This window comes from Caloenas nicobarica, chromosome 17, assembly GCF_036013445.1.
Source record: "Caloenas nicobarica isolate bCalNic1 chromosome 17, bCalNic1.hap1, whole genome shotgun sequence".
NCBI classification, from domain to species: domain Eukaryota; kingdom Metazoa; phylum Chordata; class Aves; order Columbiformes; family Columbidae; genus Caloenas; species Caloenas nicobarica.
In genome coordinates this window covers 3,514,368-3,540,435 of record NC_088261.1, presented here as the reverse complement: position 1 = coordinate 3,540,435, position 26,068 = coordinate 3,514,368, and the positions used below count along the sequence as shown (strand labels likewise).

Here is a 26,068-nt window from a genome sequence, read left to right as displayed (position 1 = left end):
AACTCCAGCTAACATACCAAACAGTATTTAGTGGTTTTGCTAGGAAATACCACTATAGAATCAGCAGACTGTACTTTTTTTTTTTTTTTTACTGTTCTTTGGAATAACACGGGGGGAAGAAAAATCCTGCTATGAAGCTTTGTGATATCATAAGGGTTATTACCCAACACAGCTGTCAATATAACCTCTTTTCCTTGCAGCCTGCTCTGCTGTTTTCTGTGCTTTACTATAACCAGTAATTTTCAGTAACCTGGATCTCGGGAGACAGAGCTTGTACTTGTGCAAAAGAGACAGATATGATAAAGTCAGGAACTTTCTAAATAGCAGTTTTATTGGGAAGTGTTTCTGTTGCAGCCAACAAGGAGAAGTTTGGTGTCTCTCTTCTGAATCAATGCTGTCGGGGTTTCAGAGAACATTCCTCTGGGATATGCACTTTGCATTTCCATAAAGGCTTTCTCAAAAGAGCCTATTCCTGGACACGCCAGAAAAATAGGAATGCTTCCCTGTTTCCTGAAGACAAAAACTTATTAAGGGGGAGAAACAGTGTTCCCCCATTCACTGTTTACTTTGATCGCGTGAGAAGTTTTTATTTATGGCTGTTTATCAAGCATGGGATTTTCGAGGGGGGAGAATAAGACAAAAGTCTCTAATCTGGTGTCCGCGAAGTGTCTGCCACTGAGCTGTGTGGAGGGGAAGGCGCTTGGCAATGGGACACCCATTCGGCGGCTGGGGACAGGCTCCCTCCCCGTGACGCTGGCGTTCAACTCTTTGACCCCAGCCCCGGTCACCATCGCAGCGTTTGTCACAGCTCATTACACAGCAGGAATGTGGAAGCCCAGTGACCTTTCCCAGAGGGACAGACAGAAAAGCGACGGCACAAAAGAGGGAAGAAAATGATGTACACTTTAGAAGAGAAATAATTGAATGTTATTGTGATGGAAAACACTGGGCTGACAACAGGCAGGGACAAAGATTTTCATTTTAGGGTGCTGGTTGTGGGATTTGGACATCTATTTGTCCAGCTGGGTTCAGATTCCCTTCCTGTGCCCTCTTGGCTGCCAGGGGGTTTTGGCAGGCTGGGGAATGGCTCCGCGGTCCCGCTGACACTGGGGCACGTGGGACCCGGCGCTTTTATGATGCACTGGAGCACAGAGAAGAGGTGCGAGAGCTGGAGACACCTTGCATGGCCTCTTTCTGCCAGGCGAAGGAAGAGGCCAAAATGTGACATTTGTAAACCTATTAAAGAAGTCAAGGCAAACTTTCAGCCCTCCTCCCCAAAGCTCCCCAGGTTCTGTTGTGTGGGACTAGAGCCCCTGGGACTGCTCCCAGCTGTGACTCCGGAGTTTCTTCTTCAAACAGCTCCAGGTTTCTAACCACCTCGTTCCCCGCCTTCATTTTGGTTCCAGTTTTTATTTAATCTGACTTCTTCAGTCTTCTGAGACAAACTGATTAATTCTTTTCCCCTTCGTAGTCCCCTGAGTCCCTCGTTCAATCTTTCCCGCCTCAGTGAGATCTTAATAAATGCTGCCTGTGGCTGGAAGTGGAATTGGGTCTCAGAACTGTAATTAATTCCTTACTTCCTCCATTGCTTCGAGATGCTATTTCCAGCCATCAGCCCATGCAGAAGCAGAGGTTTGCAGACTGCCACCAACTTTTGCCTCTGATTAATGTGTTGTATCCACCTTTCTTTCTTCTTGCTCTCTTGCATTTCTTGGTTTGCTTTGTATCCAGTTTACTGTCGACATATGAAAACTCTGATGGGCTTCCGGTTAAAATGTAATCTCAGAGACACTTGCTTTTCTCCTTGCTCAGTTATCCGCAAGCCTCTTAGTGCGGGCTGGCTGCTCGTGACGGGACATCCAGACCCATTGCAGCAGCATGACCATGGTCTGACTATAATCTCCCTAATTGCCCTCTGTAGTCTCCTTTCCAGCAGCATCTTGCAGGATTTTAACTCCAGCACACGGACTGTCAGCCCAGGGAGTGCTTTGGAGGCATTGCACAGCAATTTGGAGGGAGGTGGGTGAGCCACAGCAGAAATAACTAGGAGCATCGGAAGGTCTGAATGAGAAAAAGTGATTGAAAGGGTTCGTGGTTGCTGGCACATCAGTAAAGGGGAGCACAGAGGATGCCTGAAGCCTGCAAACACTACAGAATTACGTTGGGTGATACCTCAGAATATAAATAGGAGTGGATTAAAATTAATCTAGGGATAATTGTGCTGAATGGGGGAGCTGTTCCTTGCTGGCTGTAGGAGCCGCCTCCAGCAGGGCTGGAAGCCCCCGGTGCTGGCCCTTCTGCCTGGGACCTGCTCAGGGTTTCATTCAATATGCCAGCAAGGGAGCGAATGCAAATGCATCTCTCTTTTGGGTGTGATTTATGCCACCTCCACATGCACAGCCGCCTGGCAGCAATAAATCGCAGAGGGGGAGGGAATGCTGCAAGGAAACGGTTCCCCTGCAGTTTCTGTGCGAGGGCAGGGAGATGTCGGGGGCTCAGCCCGCTGCTCCCAGGTGTCCCAGCACCACAAACTACACCAGAGACCACCCCCAAAAGCCTGGGGTAACAGAGGCAGGCAGGGTTTGCTTTTTAGCCATCCACCTTCCCTCCTGTGCCAGTGTTGCGTGTGTGCCCAGGTACCGGAGACTGGGATGGAGCCATCGACCTCATCTTGGCGGACAGGTTTATTACACAGATCAGCACTTCGCCTGCTCTGTGCCAAAGTCCTCCCAAGCGTGTGATGAACTGGACGCCCCCCAGACCCCCGGCCATCCCCCAGACCCTCGGACATCGGCTGCACCACAGACCTACAGCTAGTGCAACAGCAGGCGCCTCACCCACTGCAACCGGTCAAAAACACACGTGGGATGGAGGGCCTGGTTCAGCCCGAATCGTGGCAGACACAGGTCTGCCAGTAACTGGTGCGGGAGCCTCAGCCACCGCCAAGCCACCTTACCTTGCAGCCCTCCTGCTCCTGGGACTCTGGCTGGGCAGATGGCAGGACTAGAGACGCAGGAGATGCTGAGTCCCCTTCACACGGGCCACAAGCAGCAGGCACGAGGGGACACAAACGGGACAAGTTCCCTCCAGTGTGTCATGCTGAGCCCGACGCGACGGCCGAGCTCTGCTTCCCACCAGCGTGGCAGGGCTTGGCCAGGGGGACGAGCTCTGTTCTTTCGGATCTGGGTTCAACCTCTGGGAACGGCATTTGGCTGCTGCCTGTAAGCACCTGACTGGGGTTTAATCCACTTTCAGTGCGGAGCTCTGACGAGCCCCCAGCAGAAGTAGGACAGCTAAAAATAACGCACAAAGAAAATGGTGATTCGGGTAGGACTGAAGTAAGTGATTTATCTCAAATCAAAAGGTTCAAAAGGTGTGAAACGTGGTCTCATCGGGTCAAGCATAAGAAAAGGAGCAAAGATGTGAACCAGTCACAGGGCTTAAGAAAAGCAGCAAAATCTAAAGATTTTGCTAAACTTCACAGCAAAAGCAGCAGAGCCTGTACCAGCAGCAGAGGGAGGTGCCTACTGATTTCCCCACCATATGCTGACTTTACCTTTACTGTCAGTCTAAATTCTGCCAATTATTAAATTATCCAACTTGCAGCAGGAACGCAGTTAGATGTGATCCAAATGGTGTCACTACAGTTATGGTAATTATCTGAAAACAAGCCAATTACTTCCCTCCTCTTCATGCCAGTTGGTACCAAGATAGCAGCTGTTCGAGGCAAATTTGTTATCACGTTACTGTACATTTGTTAAAGGTTGAGGTTATAGATTCTAGCCTTCTTTTAAATATTAAAAATGCTATAAAGTCATGGAGTGTATAACTTATTAGGATTTTTTTCTAAATGTCAGGAAGGGAGAAATTTCTCTTATATGCCACGAGAACTGGTGGGAAAGTGATTTACTAATGATTCCTTGCTGGAAATGTGTATTTTGCAATCAGCATACAACTGAGCTATAAATTAACCTGTGTCAGCTTGTTACCTCTACCTAATGAACTCAAAGCACAAGTTTTCTGGGGATCTCGTATATTTCTCCTTTTTCAGTTTTAGTATTCAGGATGCTTAACGCATCAGGAGGCGTCTTGCAGGGTTGGCCCCTACACTGGATTCATGTTCAGCAGCTCATTCAGTTTGTCAAGTGCTTTGGCTCATTTAAGCGTGTGAGAAGCAGCAACACTCACGGAGCGTGAACGCAAAGGCTGGTTCAGCCCCACGAGCGCTGCCCCAGGCGAAGCAAGTTGGGCCAACACTGGGCAGAGCCATGGGAAACTCTTCGCCCACATCAAGAGGCTCCTGAGAAGTCCTGTTATCAAGGCATCTTTTACTTTCAAACCTGTTCGTATTAAGGATGGCCTTGATTAAATTGCTGATGTCACAACATACAAAGCCCACCACAGCAGCTACTGTCAGAGGCGCAAATGAAGCGCCCTCGGACCACAGATCAGCGTGACCTCTTGTTTTGCACAGACCTTTCTTGTAGAAACTAGAGTCTTTCATCTCATGTTTGCTACCATATCCTCCCTTGCACTGACCTTACTTTTTTTTTTATATATATATGATGTTTCGAAATCTTTGGCTTTGATGTGCGTAAAACACTTCTTTCAATAAATGTCAAGAGCAGATTAAAGGAAATTAAGTGGCAGGAAGAAGAGATGCTACCTTTTGGCTTGAACAGCACTTTCATGACAACTGAATGAATCAGCTATGAAGCATGTGTGTTTCCTTGTCCATGCTCAAGGTACACGCCAGTAGGATCTGTTTACATCTGTGGGCTTAACATACACCCCCGTGCACCTGGAATTCCCTGCAGCTCATGTGCAGCTACACAGCCGAGGCACAGGGCAGAGCTCGGCTCCCGGGAGCAGGGTAGTGGCATTAGCCTGCTGCTTTGCTTGAAATAATTAGCTTTGCTCACTGACGACCTTCCCAGCAAGCCCTAAAGGCTGACAGATTTGGGTTATACCGGAGCAGCAGAGAGAAGCACGTTTCAGAGTGCTCCTCCTGGAGAAATCCCTGCTGCTCACTCCACCGCCAGCCCCAGGAGCCGGCGCTGGGCATCGCGGTGCCCACATGCCTGCAGCAAAGGGGCTTCTTGCCCCCGCGGACCATGGAGGGTGGATGCAGCCTGGGCTCTACCACCTCCCTGGACATCCCCGGTACCCTCCTGCAATTTTTAACTCATACCATCTGCTTTCTGTTTTCCTTTCCAGGAAAGTCCCTGTTGCTGCCAGAGTGACCTGCCAGGACTCTCTCTGCACCTGGGGTTGTGTCCAGTTCCCACTAACTTCGCAATATATGAAATACCACCTTGCACAGGAGACTGCAGGTACGCTATTCCTTACTGATCACCACTTGATTCTTCCTTATTACAATTTAAGATTTACTCATTACCTTTATCGTTCTGCTTCACATGAAGTTATTTTCACATTCGTTACCCATTATAACTACTCTGTGCAGATTTCTTCCTGTTAAGCAGCAACAAGATATTCAGCCACAAGGATTACATTTGATAGTGTTTAAAAAAAAAAAATCCAGGCAGCCCCTGCCCAATTGTAGCATTAGGTACGAGTGAGTGTGTAAACAGGTTTCTGCTTATCAGTCCCGCTGCTATCTGCTGCACACAAACTGCTCAGCCCCGCTAAATCCAATTTCCAAGGGGTTAGAGGAGGCAACTGTTTGCAGAAACACAGCAATACAAACCTCCAAAGCCACAGCCCTCATTGCACAGACGTTGAAGGGAGAAATGCCTCTTGACTCCTTCTGGCACCTGAAGGTGACATTTACTTTTGTGACTTTGATGAGAATCAGCCCAGCTTTGCCATGGGATTGTTTCCTCCTATTTTCCCCTGCTCTGTGGTGGGTGGGTGGCAGCGGCTGAGCCCCCGCTGCAGCCAGCGTGCCTGGAGCACGTGCTGGTGGGGGTCTGCAGTGTGCCCTGGCCCTGCAGCACAGCCATCACCTTCTATTTTCCCCAAAACAGTTTTGAAACTTGATTTAGAAACACCAGCCACACACTGGCAGGAGAGACAGGAACAAGGCTCCCCTGGGGTGCCCGGCACCGGGCACAGAGCGAGGTGGGTGAGGTCCTGCATTCAAGGTTCTGCAGTTCTGAGTTTTTGCCCAAGGCCTGGCAGTGGACAGACACTGCAGCTCAGTCCTGGAGGAGCTGAGCCCTCCAAGTGCCCTCCAGCATCGGAGAGGAAGGAACACAGCATCGGGGATGCCGGGGGCTGCACCCTCTGACCCGGCTGCTGTTGGCGACAGCGGGAAGGATCCAGCGGCAGCAGGGCTGGGACGTGCAAAAGGCAAAGGTGCCTCAGCCCCTGACACAGGCACGAGCCCTTTGTGTGTTCCCAGACTGAGCAATCAGGTCACCCACCTCTGCCCCCAACACCTCCGTGCAGGCTGCTGCCCAGAAGTTCACTGTATCACTAAAAATGCAAACCGTAAGCTCATTAGATATTCATAGATACTCTTTCTTGATTTGCTCACCATTAATACTTCAATGTCAGAGCTGGATGCATACTGCCTCCCTGCTCTCTTCCTTCCTGCTTAATTAATTTTGACCATCACCAACAACAGTCTCCAACAGATAGCAGAAATTAAAGTGGGCTGTTCCATGACTTTGCTTGCTGTAAACAGCTATTTGCAATTCTTTTTCATACATCACCCACCCGCGACAAAGAGATCACGGTAGCAGAAAATGAGTCTCCCTCATAAAGACTTCAGAGCTCCAAAAGAACATATGCTTACTCGATAAAAATAATCCAAAAGACAATGCAGTAGGCACAACCCAGCAACAAGATTTGTGTCTCACCTAGTAATCAGCTGGCTGTTATGCCATTTAAAAAAAAAAAAAAAAAAGGACAGAATTGTTAATTTATCTTTAAAAAGAAAGGGCCTTTGATTTAGGGTAGCTCATAAACCCGTATATCGCCCAGCTGTGAGGGGATGTGATAATCGCTGCAACCCCAGCAGTGGTATGAGCAGCTCACTTCATAAAATGCAGGCTGCATGGCTGCCTAATGTACGGCGCGCACGTCCACGGCTGATAACACGACATGCTGTTAATAGCCTGTTTGATTTTATTGACGTGCTCAAGATATATGGGGGCAGGAGAAGCAGCGAGGCAGAAATTAGACAGCAGCGTTCGTTCCGGCCCAGCCCAGGGGACTGTCTGTCTTCATCCTACCTGCTCCAGGGCCTGGAGGGATGGGGAGTTCTCCTGTGTGACAGAAGGGAAGTTTGTCACCTCCACAGCGTCCTGACACGACACACACTGGGATTGCTATCGTAATGTGCCTACCTGGCACCAAAGCAGCACTGCGTTTGCAGAAACAAAATTTTTGCCTTTCTTTACTGCCACCCGAGCTGCATGCCACTGCTGCAGAGCCAGCCCTCTGCTGCGAGACATGTTCCACATCTCCATCCGTCGCTGCAAACCATCCTGCCCCATCCTCCAGCCTCTCCTTTCCCAGGGAACAGACCGTGATGTGGCCCAAGGCGAGCAGAAAGGCAGGAGCAGGACGTCGCGGCCTCGCTCGACTCCATCCCCTCCACGCAGTAACTCAGGCTGTTAAATGCCTGGCCAGAGCTCGCCATCTGCTTCCAGTCTTCTAGGAATACCGCTGCGTAATTCAATCAAAAAGGAGAAGATCCTTGTTTCACTGAATCATAAGTCACTCTTCAAGTAATTATATTTTTATACCCCTATCAGGAGCAACGGGCTGTTCGTTTTATGGGCTTTAGCAGCCAGAGCTGTGCTTCTGCCAAGGTTATGGCTGGGAGGAGAACGTGATTTAACATTTCCTCTGCCACCCAAGGCTTATCCATGTCTTTATCTTTTTGATTAGGCAAGTGAATAAAGCCTCACAGGACCAGGGCCTTTGTCCATAGAAAATGCTCTGGCTTGGACCAGAAGAGCTGACCAGACCATCAGCGTGAAGCTGATTCCCAGCAGGTGAACATGCCAGACCTGCCCTTCCAAGGCAATGCACAGAGCAGCTCTGCAGCACAGCCACTGCTGCCTAACCAGGGAGCAAAATCCTGCTTATCCCAGCAGCTGGAGGAAACACAGGGCTGCATCCCTTGCGTGCTGCCTTAGAAAGGTCAGATCAGATTAGTGCAGGGGAAAAACCTACCAACTTGCTCCATCTGAAGTGCCTGAGATGCAAAAGAAAAAAAAAAAAAAAGGAGTCTTTAAAAGATTCAAAAAGGTAACCTTGCTGGAGCCTTCTGGTGCTCTTTGGGGTAATTTGCCCACTCTAGGGGCTTCCCTACCCAACAGTGTGTGCCCTCTCCCCAGACAGCCATCCCTTAGCATCACTGTCCTTTCTGGGTTAGTTCTCCACCTGCTCTTTCACCGCCCCAGATGTTCAGTCTTTTAAACAAATTTATTCCCTTAAATTCAAAAAGGGCTTCACCATGTTTCCATCTGTGTTTACACTCAGTGCGGGGTAAATTCCTCCTCCAAGCAGATCTGTTCCTTCCCAGCAAAGAAAGACGACTCAGCATAGATTCAGACGGGAAGGCAGAACAAGAAATTTCCGAACCAGCTCTCACCTGGAAGCTGTGCTACGTGCCTGCGCAAGGACAGATACCTCCACCAGACCACCTGTGCTATCAGATTGTGCAGAAAGGAACCAGGACCTGGCCCAGAGCCACCGCTGACACGTCTGTGCTCAGGTCTGGCTCCCCAGCTCACCCAGCAGCCCAGATCACACAGCACCGTTATTCAGGATGCTGAACAAATGTTCATCTAGAGCAAGCAAAGCAGGACTGGAACACCCGCATCCCAACGAAGGGTCTGCCCCAGGCAGCCAGGGCTGGAGGTGTTGGAAAAAAACATTTTGTCAGACTTTCACAGCTCCTTTCTCAGGGAAACTCTCTGTGCGTGCCTGCCTTCTCTTACAGCAGGGCTGGCTGATGAATTGACAACTGCCTGGGCAATTTGCAACAACAAAGGACAGTGAGCAGCTGCAGCCCAGATTTATCATCTTGCTCAGCAAGGCCAGGCCAACACATCTCCGCTGTACAACAGCAGCAAGTCCCCGTAATGACTTCCCAGGCGGATCTACAGATAGCGTGAGCTTCATCTAATCTCAAGAAAACAGATTTTGAGGCATTTGGGGGCTCACTGCTTCACCCTAAACTGATCTCAACCTTGAGGTTTCAGGGCAGCACGTTGCTGCTGGCAGAGGGGCGGACCGGCTGCTCCCATCGCTCATCGCTGCCCCGCTCGGTGTCCTGACAGCCCCGCGTTCAGCTGCCTGTGAAATTACAGCCAGGATCCAACCAGCTCAGCAAATATTTCTGTCTGACACCAAGGCCAGAGACTGTCTTCCATGCTGCTTCTGTGTTTCCGTGTTTTAGCAGATCGTAACAGGGCAAAAAGTTCCAACATTGACAGAGGGCTGGACACTGGGGTTGACCAAGGCTCCCTGAAGTGCACACACCCTCCTCTTGAGTAGAATGAACTGCAAAATGCTCATGCCAGTCCCGAGCTCCCTGTCGGTGCCAGAGAGGATGGGGAGGGTTGGGTTTTTTCCTCTGTATTACATTATACACTCAGTCCAGACGGATGAGTCAATAAAGATGAGGTGACCTCTACACAATTGCTTTGGGATGCATGAAATTCAGCTAGGAGCTCCATTCCCCACAGCAAGGGAGGATATCCAGGTGGTCCTGGAGGGGGCTGCAAGGGTCTGTCTCCATCTTCCCAGCAACAGCAGATACAAACAGGAGGCAAGCCGGGGGAGAAAAGGGAAAAGTCAAATCATTTATGAAGAGAAACATCAGCTGAAGCACGTAATCATATAGGAAGGAGATAAAGAGACATGCTTCTTCCCAATATTGTGGGCATGCCGTTAATGGCAGCTATTAAATGAGAGATGCTCTGAAGCCTCGCAGGATCCAGTTTATCACGTCCTGCCTGTGCTACCAGCAACCTGACCTTGCAAGGAAAGACAGACCAATAAGCAGTTAAGCCCCATGAAAGGTGAACCACAATCAAAGCTATCTCTCCCCAAAAACTCACATGAGAGAGCCTGCTTGGAAAGGTATGGCTCGAGGAGCACTCTGGTAGCACCCCTGAGCTTCATGCTTGTACCTTGAAAATGTTAGAATGCGGGTAAATGTCCTGCATTGTAGAAGATGGAACAGGCAAAGGGAAGCAAATTCCCTCTAAAACTGGAGCGTGGGTTTTCCCATCTGAAAGGCACGGCTGTGGCACGGTGCTGGGGTGCTTGGGGCAGGCTGGTATTTCCTCAGGGGCACTTGTTATTTTTTTGTTCCCATTTATTACAAAGCATTGTTATTATTTACAAAATACAGTGAGGGTTTTTTTTATGGACTGTTACTGCATCCAAGTGCAATAACTGGTCTAAACTCAAATCCCTAAGAGAACTGTTGAAAGAGAAGCAATTCAGCCACATATTAATACGACAAGGATTTCCCCAGGTTTAAGGGAACAGAAAATACGTTTTGTACAAGTGAACTAGTTTTTTCTTGCAGCATGAAACTGCTCTTTTCCAATGACAGCAATGAAAGGATATTGCTTCTGTCATTGATGCCACTGGGAATGTATTGCCCCTCGCCAAGAAACCCATGGAAGGACATGGCTGGTTTATTCTCTAAACGAGACTACTGAGAAATAACGCTGCTCCCAGCGCTAGCCCAGGCCTGGCCTGAAGGGAGGGCAAAGCCACCAAGCCAGCGGGTTTGTGCCAAATGGCAAAGCCGTACCTGGAGAAAATCAAAGCATATTTTGAGAACTAAACAGAAGAAAGCGAGCTGTCCAAATGCCAGATGGAAATGAAATCTCTAGCTTCATTCGCCGAGGCTGACGTGGGGTTCGGCTGCTGTACAGCACAGGCAGGATCTGGCCCGTTCTCTTTCAGCAGCTCTGCACCTTGGACGGAATGAGCTTAAGCCCTAGGGAAGGCTAATCTACACTTAACCTGTGGCACAGAGCCTGGCCGTTAGGAAAGCTGCCAGCCCCTTTCCCTTCTACTGCTAAGTTTAATGGTCTGACTCTCCACTAAAGATTTTAGGTTTTGAAAGTGAAATAACGAAATGGCTCTCGAACCAAGATGATCTGTCACTCGCATGTATGCACTGAAGTGAGCGCAGAGAAATTACTGTTTCAGCAGAAGTAAAGATTTCATCTGGTGAAAGGCTGGGGTTGATGTTTGTGGTTCCACTTTCATGCTCGTCGATCTGCAGATCTGGCAAGTTCATTTTGTTCCCTGCAACGTCCTCCCAAATGACACCTCCCAGATGGAAGGTAGACATGAAAAAAAGGCAGTTGCTGCTTTTAACATGGGAATTCATCAGATTCTTAAACATGCAGAGATGGTAGAATAACATCATCTGGGCTCGGGTGCTGGTGCCCAGCATCTCCACAGGGTTCAGACGAGTCCCTGCTCCAGGACACACCGGCCCAAGGCCCAGGATGGTGACGGCTTTTACTGAGCTGAATTCTGAAGCACACTGGCAAAAAATGCAGCAAATCAGAGGATTTGCATCGATGCAAGTGAAAACAAATGAGAGCGTATGTCAAGTCAGGCGTAAGCAATATTGGCGCCAGCGTGAAGCACCTCTCGGGCTGGGCTGTGACAGAAACCCCTCTCCAGCGCCCTGGCAGTGGGCTCCTACCATCAGATAGTTATGAGTTGTGTCAGGAATTAGTGAGAGTTCACTGACTGAATAATAATGTGCCAAAGGCAGCTTTTTGACTTTGCTAATGTAATTAAAGAAAGCAGAGGGGGAAAAGCCTTGCAGCGGGGAAGGAACCAGGGCTTCAGAGTTTGTTGGTCGCTGTCTCTATTGCAAGGACAAGATGTGAAATGTGGAGGGGAGAGGGTGAAGACGGCAATGATGATCTGGGCAGTGATGAGCATCATGTGATTCCTCCCAACTGTGACAAGAGTGTTGCTTTCCAGAGAAAGACAAGGCGAGAACAGAAGAGCTGCCCTTGCGACTCAGGAGCTGGACCCAAGGGACCCAAGACCTTGCGGGCAGCTGCACGCGCTGATGGAAGTGAAGCTCTGTCAGCTCACGGCATCTTTTGGCCCCAAAAAATGCAGCACCTGAGCTACAGAGCAAAACACGGGACTGCAAGCGGAGCTGCTCTCCCCTGAGTCATGGCAACAGCTCCACTGGTGCCCGCTCATCATCTCCGTCAGGCAGCACTTGGAAACCACGTTGCATGGTAGCGATGGCAGCAGGGAAGGGGAGACTTTCACGGTGGTTTTAATAGCAGGTCAGCAGTTACCAGGCAGCCACAACCCCTCTGTTTGCTGCCACCATGGAGATGCTAACAAAGGTACCCAGGCAGATTAGTGGTACACCCTCTTGGTGCCATATTTATCCAAGTTACTAATTACACATTACCTAAACGTCACCGGGTTGATCAATACTAGTCTGAGGAATCAATACGGATCTGGATGACGGTGCTGTTTGCCATTCAGAGCCTGCACAGGCTGGGAAAAACAGGGCGCCATTGATCCCAAAGGTGGGCTGAGATGCTGGGCGGGATGGGAGGCACGACGGGGACAGTGACCACATGCTGCCTTCCTAAATAACACTGTGACACAGGCACTGGGACGGCCTCCTGGCCAGGAACCTGCTGTGTGCCTGCATCCCAAGCCTGGGGCAAACCTCCCACCCGTCCCATCGCACTCCCATGGGAATAGCACGGCCCATTTTAATCTGGGTTGCTTTTCAGCCTTTGGGACATGATGCATTTAAAAGATTAACACTGATCTGAAAAGAAACAATTCTCCCTCTTTATGTGTTCTTACTTGATGGTCAGTGTCTTAAGTAATCACAAGCTACTTCGAAAAAGCACAAGGTCTCCTGCATTTTGCCCTGCTGTTTAACTAACCGAAAGCTGAGGCCATCTCTGTAACGCCACCATGCTTCTGCCAGCAAGAGGGATCTTGGCTGCAGAATGCAATCAATTTTTGCAGGAAGAAGCTCTTAGGACTACCATGAAACTTGGGATTAAAGTGCAGCTAAGTAAGGGAATTGTGTAACTGGGGGTTTCTGCCTGTCTTACCGGAGTCTTAAGACTGTTCTGATTCTGTCGCAGCGATGCTGTGAAATTGCTTTTTGAAACCAAAAGAGCCTTAGAAAGGCCCTGGCAGGTCAGGATCGTTTGCCCTCAGCACTGGGTTTGTCTTGAGCAGTGAGTTGATGGTGGCAGGATTAGACAGAGAGCAGCGTGGGGTGAATGCAAAACTCCCCCCAAAGGCTTCCCTCAGGCTCCACTGTGCCCCATGCCCTCGCCGAGCGGCAAAGCTCTGCAGCCCCCTCCTGCCAGGCCACTTTGCTGGCACGTCTCAGGGGTCAGGGAAAGGATCAGCAGCCGTGGGGCGACCGGGGGTGCACCCAGTTACGAACTGCCAGCGGATCCAGCACCACTCGCCAGCAGAGCAAGAGCCCTTCGCCTGAAAAGTGCATGGTGAAAAGCTTCCAAAAAGCAACACAGTCCTGGTTTTTAATCGAGGCTTTTAGGGTAGCAAAAGGAGCTGCGGAGCGAGGCTGCGAGTCCCTGCTGCCTGCCTACAAAGACTCATTGTGTTTCCTAAGCAGCAGACACAACCTGCTTTGGTGCCAGAGCCCGGTCGCCAGCAGCTCAGTCTAACAGCAGACCCACAATCCTTCCCTCAGTCCCACCTGGAAGCCACCGGAGAGGTTGTAGAGGCACAACCAGCCCTGGAGAAGATCCCCTTCCCTTACAGCCCTGGACAGCAGGAGACATTTGTGCCTGGAACTAACTCCTATTTTTAAAACACCAACAAAGAGGCTTTTGCTGACAAACGACTGTGGCAGGATCTCAGCTGTGCACCCATGTGCACTCCCCGGCCCAGGACCCCTCTCCTCAGCAGCGATGAGCTGCAGCTGGGCCTTGGGGCTGCCCCACAAAGAAATGGGGCCAGCTCGGCCACCCCACCTTTCTGGAGATGCTGCTGTGCAGGTTTAGGAGCACGTATCAGGGCAGAGGTTTAATTTTGGTGAGCTGGCACGATGCACAGGGAGTGAGCCCCATCTCTAATCTCTCAGGGGTGCCTTTGACTTTGCTTGTAGGGTGTGAGAGCTCAGCAAATGTTCTGTATTTTATCCTTCCCTCCCTCCCTGTTGCCCTGCTGCTCATTTACTCTTTCATTAGTGATCATCTTCTTGTCATTTGTGTGGATATGTTGGGTTTTTTTTCTAAGAGGTGGGTGCCAAGCATCAGGAATCTCACGTTCAACGTATGGTGGCAATTAGCCCAGCTCTGAACCCTGATGGCGTGTCTGTGTCTGCAATTAATGCTCTTCTCTATCTGCGTGAGGTTTCTATTTTCCTTCCTTCTGGGGCTGGAAAAGACGCAACTTGGATCTCTATAAAATAGCAGGAAAATGTTAAAGGCACAGCTTGAGCCTGACTGCCCCTCGCTGTGGGGCTGCTCTTAGGATTGGGTCTTGTGTGGTTCTGCGCTTGGATTTATGTGAGTGTGGGTCAGGGTGTCCGTCCGATACGGTGCAGAGCCTGTGGGGATGGATTCTGGCTCTGCCCGTGCCTCTGTCAGGCATATTCTGGCATGTTTCATGCTCCTGGCTGGATGCACCTGGCTCTTTATTGGGAAATTAGATTGCCTGATTCAGTGTTTTATAGTATTAAGCTTATTTACTCATGCCTTTGGTGCTCTGCAAAATACCTCAAGTTGGTTTTGTGGGATGGGAAAACGGGAGCAAAATTTGGCTTTCAGGGGGGAAGTGAGGGTGGAGGGAAGGTGCCTGTGGGACCTGCTGTGCTTCAGGGAAACCTGGGATTTGGGAGAAATGTGGCCCCCCCTTCCCTCCCACTGCTCTGCCAGCATCTCGTGGTGGTTTTATAGGGGTTCCCCTGGTAGAGCTGACTCAGCCGTGGGGACAAAGCTGCTCCCCCCCCATCAAAAGCTGCTCTACCAAACCTCGTGGGCTTGCTCAGCTTTCCTTTCTCTTCCATATAAATTCACCTACCCTAAAAACCCTGCTTTTCTCTCTGAGATAATGTGATTTTTTGGGAGGAGTTTCTCTTGCTGTCACCCAGCTTCTTGCTGGGCTGCAGCTCATTTCTAATTAAGAGCTTCCTCCTGGGGGTGGGAAGAGGGAGAGAAACTGGAGGGGGGGCAGCATTTCTGAATCCAAATACATTAAACCATTTAATTCTGTTGACTCAGGGCTGCCTGACTCTGAATGGGAATTAATCCATAGCAAACCAAAATTAAAAAGCGCAATACAAAATGCTTAGCAAGGCACTGACAGGGTTTAAAGCAACCCATTAGCTTGCTTGAACGTACCCAGTAAATTTTCATTTGTCAATAATGCTTAGAGCCTACAGTTTATTTACAGCCTGTTCAATATTACCAAAACCCCTCAGAGCGCCTCATTTGTATTTATCTGCCACAGTCGGTTTCCTTTCCAGAGACTCTTCCTAATCCTTTGCTTTGCATCCGCTTGTCTCCCGTTGCAGAGCCAGACGCGGCAGGGATGTGCCACCCCCGGGGGCAAACGTGGCGCAGGGTCACCCCTTTCCATCCCACTTACCTCCTGCACAGGAGACCACCTGCAAGGCCACCATGAGCCACCTCCCAGCGACCCAAACTGTCCCCAGGCTGGGGCTGAGACCCGCGGGCATGGGGCTCCTCTGCCCCGCACCCAGGGGACCCGTTGGCCGCTGCCACCAAACAACACAGAGGGGCGATGGGAATCCCCAAATTGTGGTCTCCAGGTGGCGCATCCGTCACTCGCGGTGGGGCGCGGGGACGCGCGGCTGCCTGTGCCCGCGCGCAGCCCGGCCGAGCTGGAGCAGCCGTGGCCAACGGGCCAGGCCCCTCCATCTGTTCCCAAATCGGCTCCCGCGGGATCAGCCCTGGCGAGGAGAGCGCGTAACAGGATTTCCCCCAAAAGCTGCTCGAGTGCTGCCAGGCAGACAGCAAAGTGTGGCCGGCCCTAAGCATTTCTCCAAGGAAAGGAGTTTATTCTCGGGCACAGACACGAACGGGCGGTTTAATCTCCTGTCATGGCTCGCGTCCAGTGCAGCTACAGGGACGTCGCTGGGGAATTTGGGGTTGTTTAGTCCAACAGTTCAGCTCCCGGAGACACGGCTCCCCGCAGCGGGGACTGCTCTCGGCGGGGGGTTTGTCCCTTGGCAGGGAGCACGGGATGGGGACAGACCTTCCCCTGCCTCCTCCCCTGCATTAGCGCTTCTCCAAGGCTGAAGTACAAGCAATTGCAATGGAAACATAAGCAAATGCAGCATCAAGACGGCTGCCGGGGGGAGATGCAGGACAGGGTGGGAACAGCCTGTTGCAGCTGTAAGGCTGAGAGAGGGAAATCTCTCCAGAGGCTTTACTGCAAAGCTGGCCCAAAATGGGACCGCAAGCTCCACAGGAGGCACCTACTAGAGCCCAGGAGGTTGAGCAGCACGCAGCAGCCTGGTCCCCTGCAGCCCCTGCCCTGCGCGAGAGCCTGAGCAGGGGGCAGCGAGCAGGACCTGCACCCTAGGTCTGAAACAGAGCTGTGTATTTGGGCGGAGCTGACTTCTCAACAGCTTTTGTAAGCATGGATGCAGGAGGCAACTGCTAAAGCAAAGGGCTGCTCTCTTTTTTTTCTCCAGCGTTGGGTAGGGTTTACAAGTGCCTCTTGCTGCTGAGATCCAGGATGCTGCGAACGGCCAGGCAGCACCCCAGGGAAACCCCATCTTTCCACCCCAGAGAGCGAAGTCCCCGTCACTTGCCTGCCGCTGTCTGCATGTAGCCAGCCAGGGTGCAGACTCTCCTCTCGCAGGCTCCGGCGGGCAGCAGGACGGCGACGATGGCCAGCAGCGAGCTGAGGGCCAGCAGGACGCAGCCGCCCGCACACAGCACGGCGCTCGTCTGAAAGGACACGCAGGGATGTCAGCGAGGTGATCCCCACCACACCTCCCCACAAATTTCCCCTCTTGAAGTGAGAAGTGGGGACCCATCATGGGCGGCTTCTCGCACCCTTTCCCTGCCACCTTCTGTGGTTTAAATTCACCGTTAAGTCTTGAGCCTCCTGGCACGTGGCCCCATGGGGAGAGCGGCCACAGCCCCGCTCCCCACTGCTCCCAGGGCAGCAGCACGGCGCGGAAATATGGACTTATGAAAAAAAAGCAGGATTACTGTTACTCTGCCCAGCATCTGAATTTCACGTTCCACTCGGCAACAGGCAAAACCATCCTCCTTTGCAAGGACCATTAATTATTTAGAGCGATGAATTTTTCAGCAGAAAGGGGTCTTGGGAAGCAGGCTTGTTCCTCTCTCGTGTGAAGCATATTATTTTTAATGATCTAGATTCTTCTTAATTATGGCAGCACAAATCCCCTAAAAACTCACAGCTCCTGCTGGAAACAACCTGTGAGCTTCTCAGGCTGCTAATCCCCGCGGGAAGGTGCAAAGATGTTTTTCAGGACAAAGCGCCAAGGAAAAAGGCACAAACAGGATGGGTGCAGGTGAGCGTTACACAGAAAAAAGAGCTGGGTCTGGTTTGGGAACTGCCATCAGGGTTCATACAGGTGGTGGCAAGACTGCGGGGTCCCAGGGCCGGCAGCACCCTGGTGTGCACAGTGGTGGCCAAAATATGACCAAATCCAACCAAGCCTTGGCAAAGAGAACTAAGGTCTCATTTTGAACAGATGTGTTAAAACTTGCGTGGGCAAGGTGTAGGTAAATGGTGAGGTTTGTTTTCTGCCACATGGGCCAGGGATGCTGAGCCACTGAACAGCCGCCGGGCAGAGGGGACGAAGACGAGCCGTTTGGTGTGGGGCACAAGGGACGTCGGTGGCAAAGCTGCCCTGAAATAGGTGGCAATAGGGAAAGGCCTGGGGCATTTCAGGGCAGATTGCAAAACCATGTTGCAAGCTGGTGGTCTTAGTTCGGCTCCTACATTACCCTGGTGTGCAATGGCCAGAGATGCTTAAGCACAAGGTGTGAAGTTCTTTCCCTAACGCTTTGGCATTACTTGCCAAAACACTGGATAAGCTCTTGTAAAACAGAAATTTTGCTTTCGTTGTAACCTTTCCAGGGCCTTGGCTGGGCAAGTGCTGCTGCCCTGTACTGGAATTGCACCTGCAGATCAAACAGACACTTCTGAAGAAAAAATAACACAGCTTAAGTTTGAAGAAGTCCATGGAGCAAAGGTACCAGCAGTAGCAGCTAAAACCCCTCTCCTCACAACCGCACAGCACCTCCCTCTCCCTCCCTGTTTGTGCCTGTTGCGTCTTGAGCGGAAAGGAAAGGATGCAGGAAACAGGATACAAAGGCTGAAACCCAAAAATAGACGGAGGGGGAAACAAACGGGATGCATCAAGGCCGTCTGTGAGAGCCCAGCTCAGGCTGGGGCAGGAAAAAGCTCGTTTATCCCGGCAGAGAGCACGGCTCCCGCTGCAAAACCAGCCAGGGAGCGGCGGGACGTGGCTGCAGCTCCCCCAGCACCGCAGACCAGTGTCTGGGACCCCCCGGGGACCCTGGGGTTGTGACCCATCCTGCCTCTGCCGCGCTGGCAAAAGACATAAAACCGTGTCAGATTTTCTGCTCCCACTCCCAGGGAGATTAATTGTTTATCCCCAAACAAATTAATAGTCCCCTGGTGGGACTGTAAATATGGCTTTATGTAGCATAATAAATTCTGATTAACAACAATCCCCTACCCATTATTTTAATATTTTACAGGTCTGACACACGCCGTGGCTATGCCATTCACCAAGCAATAAATCTGCTGAAAATACTGTTTCACTCACCAAAAAAATCAAAATTTAAATGTTATACAATGACCATCCTGGGAAGAATCACTTAATATCCCTAATGAAAATTCTAAAAGTTAACCCATCTTTTGAAACAGGCATCCACAATTTTTACAGTTTAAAGTGAAAAGGGCAAAGGGAGAAAAAATGGTCCAGTCCAATGAGTTAGTGCTGAGAAATGGTAGCCGATGTGTGGCTTGGTGGAGATAAACCAACTTGGCAAAGCTCCTGCCATCGCGTCCTGTGCGCTGGGTCACACCACGATGCACATTAGTTTATTAATGCAATTTATTAATTGGAATTTGACCAATCCTGAGAGCTGCCATCCCAGATGGGCCCGGGGGTACCCGGAGCAGGAGGCTGAAGACAAGGTTATAGACTGCTTGGGTATTTCAGCCCTGCTCAAATGCTTCAGCATCTTTGCAAATGGAAGCAGAAAATAAATACCCTGAATAATTAGGAAATAGACAGGCTAAATAAGAAAGAGTGAAGGTCACAGTGTGTCTGGCTTTCTAGGAGTGTCTGCTGAGGCAGAAAAGGCCTGAGAAACCTTGAATGAGCTGGGAAAAAAATGGCTGTAAAAGCAACTGTAAGAGAAGAGGGGGCAAAATTCATCAAACCATTCTCTTTTTTTCACATGCAGTCCCCTCCCATCAGAGCTCTGTGTGATTAAATATTCCTTCGGAGAAGATGTTTTAGGCTTAAACTGGATAGTGCTGTACCTGGAGAGGCAGAAACTGAATGGACACCAGGGTTTTTAACCTTGCTTAAAAAACACATCAGTGCTGGATGGAGGTGCTGCGTGGGGACCTGGGTTTTGGGATTTGCAGTGGTGCTGGCGAGGACCCGAGAGGCCACCCCAGGGGCCGATGCTGGGAAGTGGGTGCAGATGTTGGCAGCTGGGTCTGGCTCTGCTGCGTGGCTCAGGATGGCCCTGGCCAGGCTCCTGCTAGAGAAGGAGCGGTCACCACCACCTGTGGGAGGGCAAATAAAGAGGGCTGGCAAGGATCAGTCCAAATACTCAGACTGGTATCTATCCACAGGGCAGCAGCAGCACTGGAGCAGCAAAGCTGCATCCTCTGGACCCCAGCGCCCGACTGGGTCCCCGCGTGTCCCTGCGCCCCAGGAGTCGCTGCCACCGGCACCACATGGCCACCAGGTCCTTCGCTCCCCCAAACCTTCCCGTGAGTTTTGCACTGGGACCTAAAACCCCTGATTGCATCCACACCTCGCTGGTGGGTGCCCCGCACCTGAAACAGCAGTGCCTTCTCTTTGGGCAAAGGTGGAAGAGACCCTGGTAAAAAGCAGGAATGACCCACCTGGGCACAAGAGAGGCGGCTGCCTCTGCAGGAGACGCTGCGTGCGCAGGGGTGGGTGGATCGAGCCTCGCAGCTTGTTCGTATTTCCCCCACATAAGTCACAGAAACAAACATCCGCCATCTGGTCGGCATTAAAGCGACCGCCAGGAAGAGGATCCCACACATCCTCGTCTTCTCCTCCCTGGCAATTACCTTCCCTTCGGCGCCATCTGAGAGCCGTATCCTTCCTATTTGATTTTCCTTCTCCGCCCCGCTCCCATGCAGCTGCTATCCCCTGGCCAGCAGCACTGGGAAGTGCCCAGCGTCTGCTGATGGGAGCTCCTCAAACCAGCCTGGCAGTCACACGCAGCCCCAGGCACGGTGCTGCCGGGGAGGTGGCTGATACCTAAGAGTCTCCTGAGCCAGAGTGGTTTGGGCTGGGGCACTGGGATGCAGAGGAGGCAACGAGGCTCCAGTTTGCATCTCTTCCCCTTCAAATGAAGGATTTGCTTGATGGGGACCTGCCTGCGCCACAGCACGTGCAGCGGAGTATTTCTCCCCAGCCCAGATTTAGCTGCTCATGCATGGAATTCAGAAAAGAAAAAAAAAGCAAACAAAAAAAGACGCAGCCAGTCCTGGCCTTCCAGGTAATGCTTTCCCACTTTCAAGCTAATCAGGGTACTCAACAAAAACACCAGAGGGGTTAATGCCCAAACCGGTTCAAGGGGAAAAAAAAAAGAAAAAAAAAAAGGCATTTTTTTTAATTAGGGAGAAAATAAGAGACAGATAATATGTTTGAAGAATTATGGCTGTCTTTCTTCCAGTGCTTTTCCATCCAGGGATGCTAGAAAGCAGTTTCTAATGGCATTATTTTATCTAAGAGGATGATGGATAGTGGTGAAAGAGGAAAAAAAAGGGAAAAAGTAAGACATTAGCACATCAATGGCGTGCCTGTGACCTCCATCAAGGGATGCAAACCAACTTAATGAAATTTTAATTAGGCAGCAAGCAGTGCGCTGTCACTGGGTACCAGATCAGACCTTCTTACTCGCACTCCGTTATTATCCTTCCTTGGGATAAGCCCCTTCCCAGCACTGGTGGCCAAGCTGGGCTCATCATCCTGGGCCAGGCAGTGCCCCGCGGGTCACAGAGCTCTGCCATCTGGCTTCTCTTCACAGAGCCTGACGGGAGCGGCACTTGCAGCCTCAAGAGGATGGAGGGAATGTCCCACCATCAAAATGTCCCTGCCATGTCCCCACCACCCAGAGCCAGACCTTGCTCGGGGCCCTACAAAGGGGAAACGCAACATTCAGCTCACGTGGCAGAGCTGATAGAAATAATCTAGAGAGCAGCCTGTCTGTATTTTCAATCAACTTGACCTTCCATGGCCCACCCATAAGCTGGTCCTGTCTCAGCACCCATTTCAGCCCAGTTTAGTGGTGAGCGGTTCACTGGTCAGTGAGTCCTAGTTATGGTTTGCTACTCAGGCACTGAAGCACAGGGCCAGAGCCCAGGAATTACAGGTTTCCCCAACCCCGGGTATTTTCTGTTCTGTTAATGTAGGTCAAAAAACTCTGGGTGGCTAATGAAAGGACATAAAGTCTACTGCAAAGTAACGTGCATAAAGCGGAAGATGGTGATTTCAAGACTTGCTGAGCACTTGCACCTCTTGCCAAGGTTGTGTAAGTGCAATTAAAAATCAAACTAACAGGTAGACAGGGTAAGCTGGGAACGATCTGTTCTCTTGGGAAGTTCTTAGGATGAGGAGCTAAAAGTTGATTTGCTGATAATCCCAAATTAACACGCTGGCCTAATACACGGCCCCTGGGAGCTGAGCAGACTCTACTCCAGAGCCAGACTCACGCGTGGCTCCCTGCTCGGGTCACATCGCAAGCTGGGAGCTCCCAAAACGCTGAGCTCTCCTTGTGGCAGAGCCGGTGCTAGAAGAGGAGCGATGGATTTCCCCAACATCTTCCCATCTCCATGAGCACCTCATGTGCTTTTTCACTGGGAACAGGGCTGCTGTGTATCTCCACAAATCTGACCCCAACGGGCAAACGTCGGATTACATTGGGAACCCAGTGCTGAACTGACAGAGCGAGAAACCAGCAATGAAGGTTTATGAAACCTTTCAGCGTTTTCTAACAAAAGGTAAGCAGGTTTACTATGCATTTTCACTAGGATGAATCTTTTCAAGTCTTGCTATGGGCAAAAACCCAGGAAAGACCTACCCAGGGAGTTCCTGGGGCCATGCAAAGCTCTTGCCCTGTCCTGAGTGGGTCCTTTCATGCTCTGCTCCAGCAAGGCATTACTGGCTCCATTGGCAAATGGTCCACGTGGCTTTAACCTGAATACCATGGACTGATCAGCTCTTTTGTTGTTTTAGATTATATGCTTGGCAAAGCCTGAAAATAATTGGAGGCTATCTGGAAAAATAAAAATAGCAATTTGAAATGAAGCAGCACTAGCTTCTGAAGTGCAGCATGGAGATAGGAGCCCATGAGCCAAATGCTCCCACTGAAAAATAAAATAAATTAGCTCAGGATAAAGCACTATTTTGCACACACACAGGGATCTGGCACCACAAAAGGTAGTGAGATGCAACGAAGCAGCTCTGAGCTCAAAAGCTCACCTGTTTTTCCCAGCGCTACCCGTTGACCTCCTGAGAGCAATTCCCTTTCCCCACAGCACGTGCACCCCTCGGGATGCTGCTCTCCAGCTCTGACAGCTCTGGATTCTCCTTTCCATTAATTGTCCGTGTAAGGGCCTTGCTCATAAATTGGCCAATATCACCATCACCTTCCTCTCTCCTCACCTGGCTCCCGCCAGACCCTCTCTAGTTGCCATCAGCTCCTGCAAAGTCTCGGTCTGCACGAGACAGCCCGGCCACAACATCTCCAGGCATCAGGGATATTTTATTATATCCCACCCCATCAAATAACCATCGTGATGCTGAGCACGGTGCAAAGCCCCAACAGCCTGAGCACTGACAGGGTTAAATTAAAGGCACCCATGATATTAAAGAGCTGCAAAGTAATTATGAAAGGAAGCAGAAAAAAGCCAGCAACTCTAAGCAGACATGAAGGCCCTCTTAAGAGAAGAAAGGCATGTTAATTAACCTCTAGACATGATTCAAAGCATCATTTGTAGCATGATTAACATAATCCCCCAAGTGCAAACACACAACTGGCGGTAACGATCATTTGCAGGGCTGAATGCTCCCCCACCCCTTCATCAAATCGGCACATTTGAACAGGGAAATATTCGAAACGTGGTAAGCGTGCATGTTTCAGGGAACAAAAAGAACAAGGTTCCCCAGGGAGGGACATCCCGGCTGTGGGCTGCTCTCAGCCCCTGTGCGCTGCAGGTGGGCGTCGTCCCCAGGTGTGCTCTCAGCATTCTCACCAGGTGTGCTCTCAGCATCCTCCCCAGGTGAGCTCTCAGCATCCTTTCCCAGGTATGCTCTCAGCATCCTTTCCCGGGTATGCTCTCAGCATCCTCCCCAGATGTGCTCTCCTCATGCCCCCAGATGTGCCCCGGCTTCATGCTAGAAGACCTCCTCATCCCCGTGTTGGTTTTTCCTTCCTTTGCCCCCCATATTCACAGTTTCACACCCTTCTCGCCAGCCTCCACCGCTTCAGCAAAAACCTGGTGGCTGTTTTCAAAAGCTCCCAGATTCCCATCCATGTTAGGCTCTTGGCTTTCATTTAAAGAAGGAGCTGCTCACAAGATTGCTTGAAAGATTGGAAATGAATGTCACAAGTTCTGAAAGCAAAGAAAAAAGAGCCGCTATTTCCTTGTCTCTCAAAAAAAGGAGAATCTCCTGGTTGAACTGGCCGGGGCTTACAGCGCTCAGCTCCCCCTGTCCTGAGCACCGAGGCGTGCGGGTTCACAGGCTGCTCATGCACGAAAGCCAAAGCTGTTGCCTGCCTTAGCAAAGCTGTCAGGGATATTTTATTATACTCCACCCCATCATATAACCATCACAACAGGTATTCTCATACGCATCGCAGCAGAAAGCTGGTAGGGAAGCCCTTTACCCTGAAAGAGACCGCACGGCTTGCGGTTCATGAATTATTTGGGTGGCATTAATGAAGGTGACAAGGATGTGTCGCCAAAATCCCCTGTAAACTCCACTCGGTACCATGATATTATTCATGCTTACCACAGCCCCAGCTCAGGAGCTCAGAGGCTTTGTGTTATGTTATTTTCTGGATCTAAAGTGTTTTCAGAGGCTATTAGATGGCTGAGGTTGTTCAAATGAGTCACTGCTGAACTTCACTCTTTAAAGTTTGTTATTACTTTGAAGTGTTTATCTGAATTACATTTGCAAAAACTTCTGAACAAAGGCCCACTCATGGAAATGACAGCATTTTTGCACGTTTTTATATAAATAGGAAGGATTTTTATGCAGCCAGTTCTTTTCTTTGCAATTCACAATATTTGTCTTCAATGACAGTTTCAAGGACCATGACAGGATTTAAGGAACCACACGCAGACCTGCCATCCCAGGAAAGATAACAGCGCGGTTTCACAGCAGGCTGAGAAATTCAGCTCCTGACACCCATTGTGCCTGGCACAGCCATGACCTCTCGAGGATTTAGCCCTCGTGTTGGGGTTTCTGCAATGAAGCGACCCGGAGCAAGTCAAAGCTCATGTGTTTTCAGCAGCAGTAGTGAAATCACAGTCACAACCTCAGGGTAAGAAGGTAAGAATAAAAGGAAAGGACACGCACCACGGCCATGCTCAGGCTGCGCTGACCGCCACACAGGCACGAAAGCACCCAGGAGGTTTCCCTGCAGAATCCCAAAAAGAGAGGCAGCCCCACGGCAACCACGGGACACCCCGGGGGGTGCTGAGGGGATGCTCAGGGGTAGGATGGAGGGATGCAGGGGATGAAAAGGATGCTTGAGAGCAGCATGGGGAGATGCAGAGGATGGTCGGATGCAGCATGGGGGATGCCAAGGATGCTCAGGGCAGGACAGGGATGCTGGGGCAGGTCTGGGAGACAGGATGAGGGAATGTGGGGGAAACCTGGGTCAGAACGGGGCGTGCTGAAGTGATGACAGGGGGACCTTGAGGAGGTAAGAAGGACAGAGAGACACTGACAGCGTGGGGCAGGTCTGGGGAGAGGTAGGAGGGATGCTGGGGGGGTGCCAGGGAGCCTAGGGCACCTCGGGGGGATGCCGGGGAGGTGATGGGGGGACACCGGGGAGCCCAGGGAAGGGCAGGGGGGATGCCGGGGAGGTGATGCGGGATGCCAGGGAGCTTGAGGAATGTGGGGGGGATGCCGGGGACCTCGGGGTAGGAGGGGGGAACGCGGCGGTGGGGGGAGGCGCTCACCTGCCAGGAGCCGGAGGGGATGTCTCCGAAGCCGCCGGGGCCGTCGGAACCGTGGCAGCCGCGGGGCGGCCCGGCGCAGCGCCACAGCAAACCGAAACCGGCGGCGGAGCGACCGGGAGGCAGCAGCCAGGCCGGGGAGAGGAAGGCGGCGGCGCAGGCGGCCAGGAGGCCGGCGGACAGCAGCGCCCAGAAGCAGCCGACGCCGCTGCACATGGTGCGCCGGCGGGGCAGGGAGCCCGCGCCCCGCGCCGCCCCCGCGCCCGCCACCGGCACCGGCACCGACAGCATCGGCGGCGCCGCAGCGCGGCCGCGCAGCCACCGCGGCGCGGGGCGGCCGGCGGGGCCGGCGGCGGGGCCGGCAGCGCTGCCCGCGCCCCCTGCGCGCTGCCTGCGCGCCCCCTGCGCGCCGCCTCCCCCCGCCCTTCCCGCGGGGCGCGGCTGAGCCCGGGCGCGGTTGCGACACCCGCGGCGGGCGGGGGAAGCGGGGTCCCTCTCACCTGCGCACACGTTTTGGGGGCTTTTCCGCCGGTTGCCCTGCCCGGCTGCCGAGCGGCCCCTAAGGAGTCATTTTGTTCCTGGCGTTACCGTTAATATTTTTACCCCCCGCCCCCCGCAGGTGGCCGCAGAC

General features: G+C 51.5%; 1 protein-coding gene across 1 annotated transcript in view; it reads right to left on the bottom strand.

The window, feature by feature from the left end:
* Positions 1–25,728, bottom strand: part of LHFPL7 (LHFPL tetraspan subfamily member 7) — a 59,319-nt gene extending 33,591 nt beyond the window's left edge. Inside the window, exons 1-2 of the mRNA XM_065647324.1 lie at positions 25,441–25,728; positions 16,775–16,913 (exon numbers count right to left, since the gene is read on the bottom strand). Coding sequence (XP_065503396.1) covers positions 16,775–16,913; positions 25,441–25,728 — 427 coding nt within the window. The remainder of the gene's footprint in view (positions 1–16,774; positions 16,914–25,440) is intronic.
* Positions 25,729–26,068: the final 340 nt, after the last annotated feature.